The sequence below is a fragment of the Embiotoca jacksoni genome, unplaced genomic scaffold, assembly GCF_022577435.1.
Source record: "Embiotoca jacksoni isolate LCO1_2020_lvr unplaced genomic scaffold, fEmbJac1.0.p SCAF_2, whole genome shotgun sequence".
NCBI lineage: Eukaryota > Metazoa > Chordata > Actinopteri > Embiotocidae > Embiotoca > Embiotoca jacksoni.
In genome coordinates, this window is record NW_027185340.1 from 4,487,489 (window position 1) to 4,501,148 (window position 13,660).

At 40.2% G+C, this 13,660-nt stretch overlaps 1 protein-coding gene and 1 long non-coding RNA gene across 2 annotated transcripts; one reads left to right on the top strand and one right to left on the bottom strand.

Moving 5' to 3' along the window:
- The first annotated feature begins 622 nt into the window (after positions 1-622).
- On the top strand, positions 623-9,952 carry gpr161b (G protein-coupled receptor 161b). The gene is made up of 6 exons (XM_069154082.1): positions 623-849; positions 2,156-2,546; positions 5,276-5,997; positions 7,146-7,253; positions 8,618-8,743; positions 8,945-9,952. Exons 2-6 carry the CDS (start codon positions 2,185-2,187, stop codon positions 9,217-9,219), a joined length of 1,593 nt encoding a protein of 530 aa, XP_069010183.1. The 5' UTR covers positions 623-849; positions 2,156-2,184; the 3' UTR covers positions 9,220-9,952.
- LOC138201009 (uncharacterized) lies at positions 6,069-13,577 on the bottom strand. Its single transcript, XR_011178451.1, has 2 exons — positions 11,564-13,577; positions 6,069-9,325 (listed from the first exon to the last, which is right to left on the bottom strand). It is a non-coding gene; the product is annotated as an uncharacterized lncRNA (long non-coding RNA).
- Positions 13,578-13,660: the final 83 nt, after the last annotated feature.

Here is a 13,660-nt window from a genome sequence, read left to right on the forward strand (position 1 = left end):
GAATTGGAGGGTATTTATGAATGCCTGATGGCCAGAGCTTATACAACGGCACTTAACCCGTTGGCGAACAAACGCCGGTAAATATTCAGACCGAATTATGACCCAGCTGGCTTTCCATATTCCCGCTCGCCGATTGGATAACTGGGAGTGACGTATGTGTGCGGGAAACTACGATCAACGTGGGTGGTCCAGCACGGAGAGAAAAAAACAAAACAAAACGATGCTGCGTACTCCTCCATTCATAAACAAACCAGCCATGTCATTAAAAGAAATACTCCCGCATGCGCTCACATGGTTTTGTAAACAAAGACCAGGTCACGCGCTGGTTCCGGTACTGAATAATAATAATAAAAAAAAATTGTTTTTAACTTTTTGGGGTTCTTCAGCGCACGTGGGCGCATCGTGGGTGGATTTGTTTAGACGCAAATAATAATAAAAAAAAAAAAACTCCACAAGTTTGACCGCAGAGAAATAACGACGGCTGCTTTTAATGGCGATGTGAAAACAAAAGTCAACCCCTCCTCGGCGACCACCCACACGGTGAAAGGAGGCTCTCTGCTCCGAGAGGGAGTTTGAAGCTGGGGTGGGAGGAGGATGAGAGGGGTGGGGGTGGTGGGGAGGAGGAGGAGGAGGACGCCATTGCAGCCGCAGCTGGCCGTCCGTGATTCGGCTGAGGAGGGACAAACGTTACCAAACTTTAACAATGCCGACTGGCTCGTAGACTTTTTTTTTCTTTTCTGGCTCGACTCTCTCCTCCGGTGCATGCGGTGTGGAAACAGACGAAGTGAAATGGACTTGTTGGTGTTTGCGGAGGGGGAAATGTGGAGCCACAGCGCCGAGCCAAAGCAGGTAAAAGAGTTTCAGGAGGGACAATGGTACCAAAAAAACAAAACAAAAAAAAAAAAAGTTTGAGCTCGACTTTGGCTGAATCGTGTTAGCGGTGCTGCTAACGAGCTTGGAGGTGGTCGCCGTGCTGCACCCTCTCCACCCAAAAAAAAAAAAAAAGTGTCAACACGTAAGCAGCACCGGGAAGCTAAAACATCTCCAAAACGCAAAAGTTAACATCAACCAAGTGACGAAATAGTGAAACATGACAACAGATGTTCTTTTCTGTTGCAAAACAATGTTGGCAAATGAGACTTTCTACGACTTTAAAAAAAAAAAAAAAAAAAAAAACTTGAGCTGTGAACATAGGCGATTTATTAGTGAGGGCTTTCAGCCTCTGGGCCTCTTGAGTTTGGTGTAAAGATTGTAAATAAAGTCACACGTCCTTTGCTCAACAATCCTGAGCAAAGGAACAAATAAAATGCAGCAAGAAAACCTAAAACTATGTAAAAACACACATTTTAGGTAACTAAAAGTTATGCATGCTGTTTTAATAAGTAACTCAAGTTTTTCCCTTCATATTACAACGCTAAATAGTCATTACTTGTGCATACATTTGTTAAAATAATTTCATTGTTGTAACTTGCTAATAGTGTTGAGTAGTTTTATTAATACAAATGTTTCATATTTTATACAGTAATTGTATATGTTGTGTGTAAAATGTAAAAGGAAAGCTGTCAGTGAACTTCTTGTAAAGACCTTTATATTACAACTATTATTTAACTACTATTATTAAATGCATACACATTATAATGTGTTATACAGTGTACCATTGAATATGCACATACTTTTTCTATATTATATATTACCAATATCATCCTTGATATCCCAAATATTCAATTTATATATTAGTTTATAGCAGCTTGATTTTTTTTCTCCCACTTTTAGATCAAATTAACTGAATTTAAATTTGATGTCTGAATTTGTGAACCATAAAAAAAAATTAAAAAAAAAAAAAAAACATTTTAAAGAAAAGTTTTTGAAATTGCACAGCTTGAAATTTCCTGCTGGGAATTTTCTAAGATGGGAAATCAAACCAAATAATTAGTTTTGTTGTTTTTCAAAGTAAAACACTTCAATGCTATAAATTCACTTGTGACTCTTCAGTTTCTTTTAAAAAAATTCAAGTCTTTACAGCCTGTTGTTGCTTCACAAGTTGCGAAAGAGATGAAATTTGCTGTCACGGTGCATTAGCAGAAGATTTTAGAGATGCTTTCTTTGTCAGGATCTCGAGCATCCGTTTTCATTCTAACCACGACTTCCTCCCCAGCAGTCTCCGACCATTGCCTCACGTGTCCGATGGCTGAGTCTCTCACCATGAACATCAGTAGGAACTGCACCGCGGTGGGGAATGGCGAGGGTCTGGCTGCCCTGGAGTCCGTCTCCATTGTGACCATCACGCTCCTCGCCTGCCTGGGGAACCTGTTGATCGTGGCAACCCTCTATCGCAGGCCCTACCTGCTCACGCCCAGCAACAAGTTCGTGTTCAGCCTGACGCTGTCCAACCTGCTGCTGTCCGTGCTGGTGCTGCCGTTTGTGGCTGTGAGCTCAGCCAAGAGAGAGTGGGTGTTCGGCGTGGTGTGGTGCAACTTCACCGCCCTGCTCTACCTGCTCATCAGCTCTGCCAGCATGCTCACCCTCGGAGCTATTGCTATTGACAGGTTAGTGCCAGATTATAATTGGAGTCCTATTGTATAACCCCTGACTATTTATAGTAATATATATTTCAAGTGTTTGCAAACAGAATCCAGCAACATTTCCATAATTTGGTGACACATTTCTGTGCAACTGATTAATTTGAGCTGTTTTTGGTCTCAACCAGCACCTGAGAAAAATATATGGCTCTTTTGCTGCTAAATGCACGACTATGTTCTAGGAGTGGGAATCAACAGAGTCCGTACAATACAATATTATCATGATACTTTGCTCACGGTATGATATTTTTTCAATGCTTAAGTCATAATACGATTGCAGTGTTCTGTCAATTTACCTTCTGCTACTGAACTCAACCAAAGCTGGAGAGTTACGAGCTGTAAAACCGCGACAATACGAGGGTGGATCAATAGGTTCCTACACTGTTCTTGTTTTTGGGGCGCAGCACTGTGACATGTACAGAGAAGCTGTAACCTTCGTGAGTATGTTCTCCGAGTCTCATCACTGAATCAAAATCACTACCTGTGTTACACTTGCTTTCGTGAGCAGTGGTCTGGGTGCCTCCGCAATGTTTTACGCAGCAGAGCAGGCATTTTCTGTTGGTTCGTCACTTTGAGTGACAATCTCGCTTGTTACAGTCATTTGATTCATTTCTCATACAGAAAGTAGAGAAAACTCTACTTTCAGGCAGATAAAGCAGTGGCCGAAGGAGTTCAGTGGTTTGTTACCATAATTTATTACGGGCCCTTGAGCAAGGCAGCTAACCACAAGAGCCATTGGTTGTATTAAGCAGCTTCCACATGTGAATGAGTGAATGAAGCAGGGTGTCGCTGAGGAGGAATGTTTTAATTAAATTTAGTGCATTTGTTCCGTTAAAATCAAATTAGTCACGAAACGGAGAGAGAGCAGTTTTACACAGTGACACCGCTGTTCTCACAGATGTTGCTCAGTGTTTGTTGTCAGTGGAGAAGGTTGACAATTTCTGCCAGCAAAAAATAACAACACCAAAGAGTGATAGTTTGATGAATCACTGTTAGTGTTACCTCGACAAAGCAGAAAGATGTATTTTATTGATAAAGCTTTGATGTGGCCGTGGGGAAATTTCTATTTCATTACAATCAAATTTCCAATGTTTGATGAGTTATTTAGGTTATCATATTGACTTCACTTATAATGTGAGAGTAGCGTCAGTATAAATGTAAACAATGTCCCTGTGCTGTTATAATATTCATCGCTTAGTTACAACTGTAATGCTTTTTGTGGCTGATACCACAATAAATATGGTATTTTATCCCCATTGTAGGAGTAATTATGTTCAACTCCTCTCATTTAATTTCACAAAAATAAGCACAGTTCTCTTGTATTTTCAGTAATACATCATATTTACATCATTCTGTCTAACATAGTAAGAGATTTGACATTTTAAGAAAAACATTCATGTTCCCGAACTTAATAATAATAATAAAAAAAAAGTCGTTGTTTTTGGTGTATTTCATTGTACGGTCAGAAGGTCGCCTTGTAGACCAGATTGGTTAACCTCATACTTAAGTCGTGGTATTTTTCTGCAGATTTTCTGAGCTCAAGGGACAAACTTTAAACAGGCTTACACACAAAGTAGGTCTAAATGCCTGCTGGCATGAATGCACTATTCATGAATGCTCAAGTTATTTCCCTTTGTTTCTTTGTTTAGAAATAAGAAACTAGTATTACAAAGAAGATTGCACACAAAACTAATTAATATACTACAGCCCATTTTCATTAACAGACCTTTTAGGAAACTTCATTACTTTCAAAGTACTAACCAAAAAAATGTCAAGCATTTGATTATTTGCTTATTCTTTGATCAGATATTTCATGACTCAAATAACAATTATATTTTTATTCTATTTTGACCAAATTTGTCACAAAATTAAACTGTGATTTACTTGGGAAGTTGAGTTTATTTCGCCTTTACAAAAAGAGACAATGGTTATATTCCTGTATGTAGGGTATCAAAGAATATACTGTAACTTGGGTGTCATTTTGGCAACGGTATCACAAAATGTAAAACAATACCCAGCCTCGTTAACTGTATATTAAACATTCGCTAGTTTCAGGGTATTCTCGTTTTTCCTGTTTTATGATGCTAAATTCTTTTGGTTTTAGATTTTTCACTCAACAAAACACCTCTGGGCCTCTAGTGTAAAGTGTAAACAGCATTTCTGCTGGGGTTTTTTTAAATGTTAAAAACCAAAGAATGAATCTGTCTTTCGACAAAACAGTCAACAATAAAAATCAATATTAAAAAGTAATACTAAATTGTTGCCCTTTTTTAAGATTTTGTATCCAGACGTACCGCATTTGAGATTTGCTGAAGTTGAAATTTAAAGCCACTCGAGTTAAATGATGTGTTATTCTTGTTGTCACAACGCTGCTGAGACCTACTGTAAATTTTCTCTGTAGTATACAGCCCTCGCTGTTCTCACTGCTGCTCCAATTACTCTCAGCACCGTTGGGGATTTTTGAATAGAGTGCATGTTTTTGTTCTCCAGCCAGGCAACTCTTTCCTGTTCTGTTTGCAGCTTTTAGGAAAACATCTCACGGCGTTGTTGGAGGGGTGGAGGGGGGCTTTAGCTTCTGTATCACTCCAATCTGAGCAGCCTCTGTGTTGCTCGGATCAGAAGTCTCCCTGGAGAACGGTGTTGAGTTTCATTCACTCGGCAGATTTCTTCACAGTGTTTCCTTCTCATCACGACAGATACTACGCCGTGCTCTACCCGATGATCTACCCCATGAAGATCACAGGGAACCGGGCGGTCGTCGTCATCGCCTACGTGTGGTTACACTCGCTGGTGGGCTGTCTGCCTCCTCTGTTCGGCTGGTCCTCCTTCGAGTTCGACTGCTTCAAGTGGACGTGTGTTGCGTCTTGGCACAGAGAGCCGAGCTACACGGCCTTCTGGGTCACCTGGTGCATCCTCCCGCCCTTCCTCATCATGCTGGCTTGTTACGGCGTCATTTTCCGCGTCGCCCGCATGAAAGCCCGTAAAGTCCACTGCGGGACGGTTGTTGTGGCCCAGGACGACTCCACGGGAGCCCAGAAGAACGGACGGAAGAACTCAAGCACCTCCACCTCCTCTAATGGGAGCAGGCGGAGCCTCGTGTACTCGGGTAGTCAGTGCAAGGCCTTCGTCACCATCCTAGTGGTGATAGGCACCTTCCTCATGACCTGGGGGCCGTACGTCGGGGTGGTGTGCACTGAGGCTCTGTGGGGGCAGGGCAGTGTGTCTCAGGGGCTGGAGACTCTGGTCGCATGGCTGTCTTTCTGCAGCGCCGTGTGCCACCCGCTCATCTACGGCCTGTGGAATAAAACGGTGAGGAAGGAGCTGCTGGGGATGTGCTTCGGAGATCGCTACTACAGAGAGTCCTTCGCCACACGGCAAAGGACGTCCCGCCTCTTCAGCATCTCCAACAGAATCACAGGTGGGACGACAGCAGCGTCCGACTCTGTCATACAAATCAGTTCAAAGATTTCGGACAAATTTATGTTGAAATACTAAAACTAAATCAGCTTTATTGGCCAGAAATATTTGCACACGCAGCTCATTGCGGTTTTTGCCAGCTCTCGGTGTACAATGTTCAAGAAGTGACACACGCATGCAGAGAAAACAGGAACAGCAAAGATGAACAGAGCAAACGTAAAACTGTCATTAAGGTACAATGAGTTTATTTACATGGATATGAGTATTCCCGTTATGATCAGGTTTTGGAAAAATCCCATTTTGGTGGTGGTGCAGCTAAGCATCATATCCTGATTTAGCTGGAGTAGTTGGGAAGACACTGCTTCAGTCAAGTTGTAGAAACCATAGACCGATAGAAACACAAACAAGCGCAGCAGTGAAAGTGTCTCATTTTTAACATGAAAAAAGAACTGAATTTTTTTCTTTAAAAGAAAGTTGGTTAAATACTTTATACTTAGTCATGTAGATGCAAGAAAGCATCAAAATACTGATCCATTCAAGTCTGTAGTAGAAAGGTTGCAGGACCAACTCGTACATTCAAACAAATCAGGTCAACAATCATAGTGAAATAAATTAAAGGTTACATGGAGGTCAGATTAATGATTTCAAAACTGGCAGTCTGTGTTTGTTAACAACAATCATCATGACCGGTATATCAATGTTTCTCATGTGTACACATAAGCTGATTTGTCTGTGTTCTATGTTAATGTTAAATCCCCACTATGTTCAAATCGAGGATAAAACGTCACGTCCACGTAAAAACACTCAATGTCAACACATAGACGTAATAATAATAATAATAATGATAATATTTATAAAATAAGTTCACAAAGTGCTTCACAAACAAAAACGGCAAATCCAAAGTACAATTACAAACTAAAATCCATGGACCAACATTAAAAATGCAGGTTAAATTGTTTGTGTAAACTGAACAGGGTTTCAATACGTTCAGGTTGAATTTTGTAATGGCTTAATAAGTTACTTGTGTGAATACAGGTAGTTTATGTAAAGTCAATGTGTGTATAAATGTCTGTCTACGGTACACACAGCCTGTTTAGATGTACGTTGCTGTTCTGTATGATGATCACAAAAGAACTTGTGTGTTTCCAGACTTGGGGATGTCCCCGCACCTGACCGCCATGCTGGCTGGAGGAGGACATCTGTTGGCCCCAGGGAGCAGCACAGGAGACACTGGCTTCAGTTTCACTCAGGACTCATGTAAGTGGTGCACACAGGAAGCAGAAGGACGGGGTAAATAATCTGTTTGTACGTGTCAAATCCACTCTGTATATATTATATACCTACTGTCTAACTTTTCAAACTATCCGGAAAAGACAATATTTTAGGTTTGATAAGTCACTGCTAATTCAACTTTATAAAATGACTGCAAATATTTACCGCTCGTTTGTTTTTTTTTGTTTGTTTTAAAGTTCTTTCTGCAGCTATTTCACCACAATTTGTTTGATTTTTGTTTTCAACTGAGCAGGTCCTCCATTTGTGTTGCGTAATGCACCAATAGGTCACAGCGGTTTCAGTTCTGGTGTTTTAGATTATGAGTCATTCGGTGTTAACACTAAAAGTGACTCAAACCTGCTAACAATGAGCATGTTGTTGGTTCCTCGACATGTTTTGTCAGAACTTCCGGTTCAACATCTGATATCGGAGTTAGACAGTAAACAAAATTGATCAGATCAGTGAAATTCTGACTGTCCTAGTTATTATAACGTATCAATGAATAAATAAATTGCAGCCAACAGCCATAATAACCTCTTACATAGCAGCTCATAGTCTCCAGGTCCAGAATGATAAAGCCTAATGTGGTATTATTGTTTTTAGGATTCATTTTAGTTTCAATTTAATCTTTAAAATGCCCATCATAATCCCCCTAAAGCTTACACATTATTGGTCTGTCAAACCAATAGTCCAAAAATGTTATGATAGTTAAATAGTGATAGTTGGCTATCATTGAAAACCTGTAACCAGACAATGTTTGACATTTTTTTCCTGCAAAATGTACAAAAACAATCATGTCTTGTGGTCAGTTATTTATCTGCTTACCAGTTATTTGACCAATCGCGTTTGCTGCAGCTAAGTTCGCTTAAAAAGCTTTAAAACTTCTCTTATATACACACAATAGCGTCACATAGTGACAAAAGGGATTCATTGATCCGACATTTGTACTTTATAAAGCAGAGAAAAGCAGCACATTTTCACATTTGAGAAGCTGAAACTATCTTAATATATTATTTCTACAGTAAATCTGTTGCAAAAGATGAATTTTGTCAGTCGAAGGATGATATTTAATGCACGAGGTTTGGGAGGGCTGGCACATGGTGTCATTAACCTTGTTGCATCACACTCCCACAGCTTTGTTACCGTCAGCCTCAACATTCCTGTTTCACAGCTCATGTTTTCAGCTCAGGATGGTGCGGGAAGGGCAAGTAATGTCATGTGTTACACACAAATGTGTCATTATCTGGCTTATTTGTGCGCTCTCCCGCCTCTCGGTGGTATGAAGGGGACTTTTCCTTCAACGTCCAGAGTTGTGTGTAAAGTAGCGCTCCTGTTTGTGGCCCGCGCAGGCACAGATGTGATGCTGCTGGATAACTTCTCTACCGACGGCTCCTCCCTACAACAGCAGCACGGGAACGCGTCCGGGAAGAGGAGGAGCTCGGTCACCTTTGAAGACCAGGTGGAGCATTCCAAAGGTATCTGTCACTTATTGCTCCACAGGGGATGAGAGAGGAGAGGCCACGTCTCGCACTCAGAGGGTTTTGAAAAACGAGCTCGTTGTTGGCGAGTGACGAAACAAAAACAGCACGCCGAACACGAGGTTTGTTTCTTGGACCATTTGTGTTAAAGCCCCCCACCCCCCATAAATAAATCACTTTCTGTGTGTGTTTCCTCAGCTGAAAACACGTCTTCAGTCCAAGTCCACGCAGAGGTTCACAAATGTCTCGACACGTTTGCCTCGTGCTTGGCGAAGGCCATAGAGAGTGACGCCAAGCTCACCCTGTTTGGGGAGGATTTGGCACTGCCGGGGGGGCTCTTCACGACGAGGGCAGCGCCGAGGCCCAGATACCTGGACGGTCAGAGACTGAGGCTGGAGAGCATCGATGAAGGGATTGTCAAAGACGACAGAGATGATGAAGAAGAGCAGGACGTGGAGGAGAAGCCCGCCTGAACGCAGCAGGTTGTAGACTCTGCTCAGTTTGTAAGGGGTTCACACTCTTAACACTGTCACACGACCCTTCAGAGCTCTGTGGTACGGCTGATGAAGTCGGGTCTCCCTACACATGGGTACTTGAAATTATTAGCAAACAGGAAGAGGCACATTATTCATTCCACTATGTTGGACCATCAGTGTCACGTATGAATTTATGTAATCAAATAGGAAGCCTTAACTACTGTAAGCTAAACGGACTGATTGTTGAATTAATTTGTCTTCTGTATATTAATGATATTGTACATTCTCTGAAGTAATAATCATTGACCAGTACGAAAGGAAACTACAGTTTCCAGCTCGTAACACTGTTATCTGCTTCCTTTTAAAAAAAGCGCTTCTTTATTACATGAAGCATGTTTCCACATCCAGATTAGCTGTACGGAAGAAGAGGCACTTTGTTCTTGAAACACTGCAGTCAGCAGCTGTTCGCTACGTCCACAGCTGATTTCCTTACTGTCTAACGGGCCGTGCGGGCATGTGAAGCTCTTTCAACCTGTTGGTTTGTTTGCAGCAGGCAGTGAGGGACAAACTGCACCTTCAGCGGTCTAATTGATACTCGATGACCTCAAATAAAGAGCTCTTTCTTCAACCCAATGACACAATAACGTCTCATGGGAGCTCACGTCATGTGACCACTTATTCGTACGACTGCAAAGCCGGTCATGTGACGCTTAAAAATACCTTTAACTGATTGGCTGATTGTTTGACTTTGTTATTCGTATTTATTACTTTCATGTTGACATGAACACTGTTAGAATAACTGCAGTATGACACGAGCGTGAGGTTTAATAAGTCCGAATATGTGTAAACACCCGCGGAGGACTTCAGTGTGATAAAGAGGAAAGTTAAAAGGGAGCAGAGAACAGTGTCCTCCAAAAGAGGAAAACTAGTCTTTTTTTTTCATTTTTTTTTTTTACTCCATCCTCTGACACCAACTGTAGATCACAACAGCTTTTTCACTTCAGGTCATCACGGTGTGAAGCGTGCTACCAGCAGGGCGAACACTCCCAATTATGAGACTTTTTTTTTTTTAAGAAATGTGACTGGAAAAAAAACGAAGAAAAAAAACCACCTTCCTCTGAAGACCTTTGTGCCACAGCAGGAGAAACAGGTGTGGATTAACGATGGTTAAATTTAGTGGCTTCAGTTTCGGGGTCCGGGTAGTTTGTTTGCTTCCTGGGACACTTGAATTGAACAGAGTCCTCGTTAATGTTATTGGTAACACGTGTACCGCCGTGGAGGTTTACTGAATGGAGAGGAATCTCAGGTGGATTGGAAAAAAAAACAAAAAAAAAACAACTAAATTACCTGCAGGTGTGTTTGTATGCGTTAGCCCTGCTATGCAGCTTCACCATATTAACACACTCTTTTGACCAACATACGTAGAATTTAAAGGTGCAATATGTAACATTTTAGTCCGGTCGTGTAATAACATTTTGTGCGATAAGAAGCGATATTGAGTCATCGTAGCGTCCGGGCAGTTTTTAGTGTAATTTTGCGCGTTCTTGCCGTGCCGTGCCGTTAGGCAGATGTTGGCTTTTCTTTTTATAAGCGCTAATTGTAAAGTCCGATTGTTCGGACCCAGCAGAGGATTGACCAAAAGACTACAAGCCTTTAGTTTACGTTACAGCTCGCTTGGCTCCCATTTTTAGCAAATACGACAGTTGCAAGAATATACAACAAAACCATTTATCAACCCCATTTTGTGTTTTTCACTCCAGTTTGTGTCGTCATTAGCTGCAGTTAAGATCTAGTTTAAATTGTCCAATAAGGTCGCCACGTTTGATTTGTTTGCTACATGAAATTGTCTCTTTTTTCTGTAGACAGCGAGATTAAAGCTATTTTACATACAGCTATTTTAGCGAGTTGAGCATCAAACTTTATTCCTTCACTCGTCAGGAGTCTCCAGAGGTGGAAAACAACACCAATATTAGCTTTTTTTTCTTTTGCTTCTATTTTGCCAAAAGTTTCAGCCAGTTGTATTTGTTCTATTCAAACAACATATGAGTCACTACTTTTTTCCTCCTGTCACGTTGGACTGAGGGCAGACTGAACACTACAGTGACTCACTATCGCCTCTTGAGGTGCGAGTTGGTATTACACGCAAGCTGGGGCTCGCTGGTTAACATGCTCGGTAGATATCTTTGCGGCTGAATACACCGATATCTTTGACGCAACATCAAAACGGTTATTCTTTGCAGTCGGTGGGTAATTTCAGTGAATTTTAAAGACTTTTAAACTAATAATCTTACCTATTGCACCTCTAATAAGGTACTAGCAGAGTGAGATGTTGTGTTGGTACCTGCTGTGACCACAGCTGGATTTGAAACAGGAAGCGGTCCTGACATTTCATGATGATCTGTAACTGTGGACATACACAGTAATTGCACTTGAACATACAATGTATTCGCTCACTGTACGCCAGAGAAGGTGGTTGTTTCTGTTCATTAGCAGTGAAGACCAGAGTCAAACAAGCAAATGGACTCAAACTAAATCACTAAGTCATTTAGGGACTAATTGTTGTAGCGACCGCGTCGGAAATAAACTGTGTTGCCACATTGGTTATTAAAAGTCAACTAAACAGAGAAAAACTGGTCTAAGTAAATGTGGTTTTACCTCAGTTTATAAACTCCCAACACTCCCTTTACTATTATAAAAGGAACTGTGAGGATATTTGTAATAAGTAGAGCCCAGTTGTGGTGCTTCAGTCTTACCTCGTATTTTTTCATATAATATTTGAACAGGTACTACTTTTGTAAGAAAAAGCTATACACCTGAGAAGTGATGTAACCTTTTGATTTTCGCTATACAGTAAGTATTAATACAAATATTTGCATTTAAGTTTTGTATTAAGATTCTTCTATTAAAGTGGTTGTTTTTTAAAAAAAAAAAAAAATTACATTTTCCTTTGTGTTGGCGCGTTGTGAGACAGATAAAGCTGAAATTCCTTCACCTGCGACCAGTTCGTCTCTCTTGTTTCCATTTGGAGTTACAAAGATGAAAGAAGGTTGTTTAGTAGTATTCACTGTCGTTCTGAAAAGTCCTCAAAGACGCCGCTAACCATCCAGATAAAAAAATATTCTGTCCACTGCAGGGAAAAATACAACTTTTTAACAGAAGTTATGACTCAACAGAGATCATAGATAAATCTGTGAGAACCAAACTTCAAGAATTTAAGTATTACTTATACTGTATTGTCGAATTGTTTTGTTCAGATTGAATAAGTGTCGGACGTTTGGCAGAAATAGTGCGTTTTTTTGTGTGTGCAGATGTGTGACTGGAATATAACAGCTAGACATTATTTGGCACAAAAAAATAAATGAAATCAGTTATTACATTAGTTCAACACCTGTAACGCAGTAAAAGATTTAAAAGGCTCATGTTATTTATGACCCGTCTTAAAACTATAGTCAGGAGCCTTTATGGACACTGAAAAGGTGTTTTTGATGGAATCATTCCTTAGCTTCATCAGCCATTAAAGAACACTTTCTTTTTTTTACCTGATCACAGTTCTGCTCTCAAAAACTGGATTTTTCTTTTATTTTCTATTAAATAAAATGACATTATCTTCAGAAGTCAGCCCTAACGCTGAACTCTATGACCTTTAACTTCAGAGAGACCATGTCTGCAGTAGGTTAAAGGATTATTCATTATTTTAAACAGGCATATTATTGCAACTAATGTGTCTCTGTCTGTTGGACAGTTTTAGGGAAATTGGTGCATGTTGGGGCCCAAAGCTCGAGCTCCCAGCTACTTTACTGTATTTACTTTATTATTTTAAATATTAGTTTTTGATTGACTGATATTAACTGCCTGGAGCTGCCATGTTTTTGGTAAACTGAAGCTAAAAAGATGACAGAGAGACACGTCATGTCGGCCATAAGTATCTCTGAGCAGCTGCTGTCCGTCACTGCGGAGAGTCTCGACTGTTTTTAGTCAACTCTGATGTGATTTCACAATCCGTCCTTCTGACCAAAGTGCAGGCATCTTTCAGATGCCATTTGGCTTTTATTTTCTTCCAAATTTTGTAAAACATACTTTTTGGGGAGAGGAACCACAGCTTTGTTTCTTTTCTTCTTCAAAAACAAAATTAAAGCATCCGTGTTTTACTTAAAGTCTGTATTCACATGCGTAACTGCCGGAGCAGCACATCAACACTTAGCGTTGTGCTACAAATTCAAAAACGTTAACACTGATCAAAGCTCACCTTCTCCTAACAAAATAATATTGCACTTAACATTCTTTCAGACCAGCCGCCAATATTCTCACACTTAATATATATATTTATAATATATATATATTTATTATATATATATATATATATATATATATATATATATATATATATATATATATATATATATATATATATATATATTTATATATCTTTATATATAAA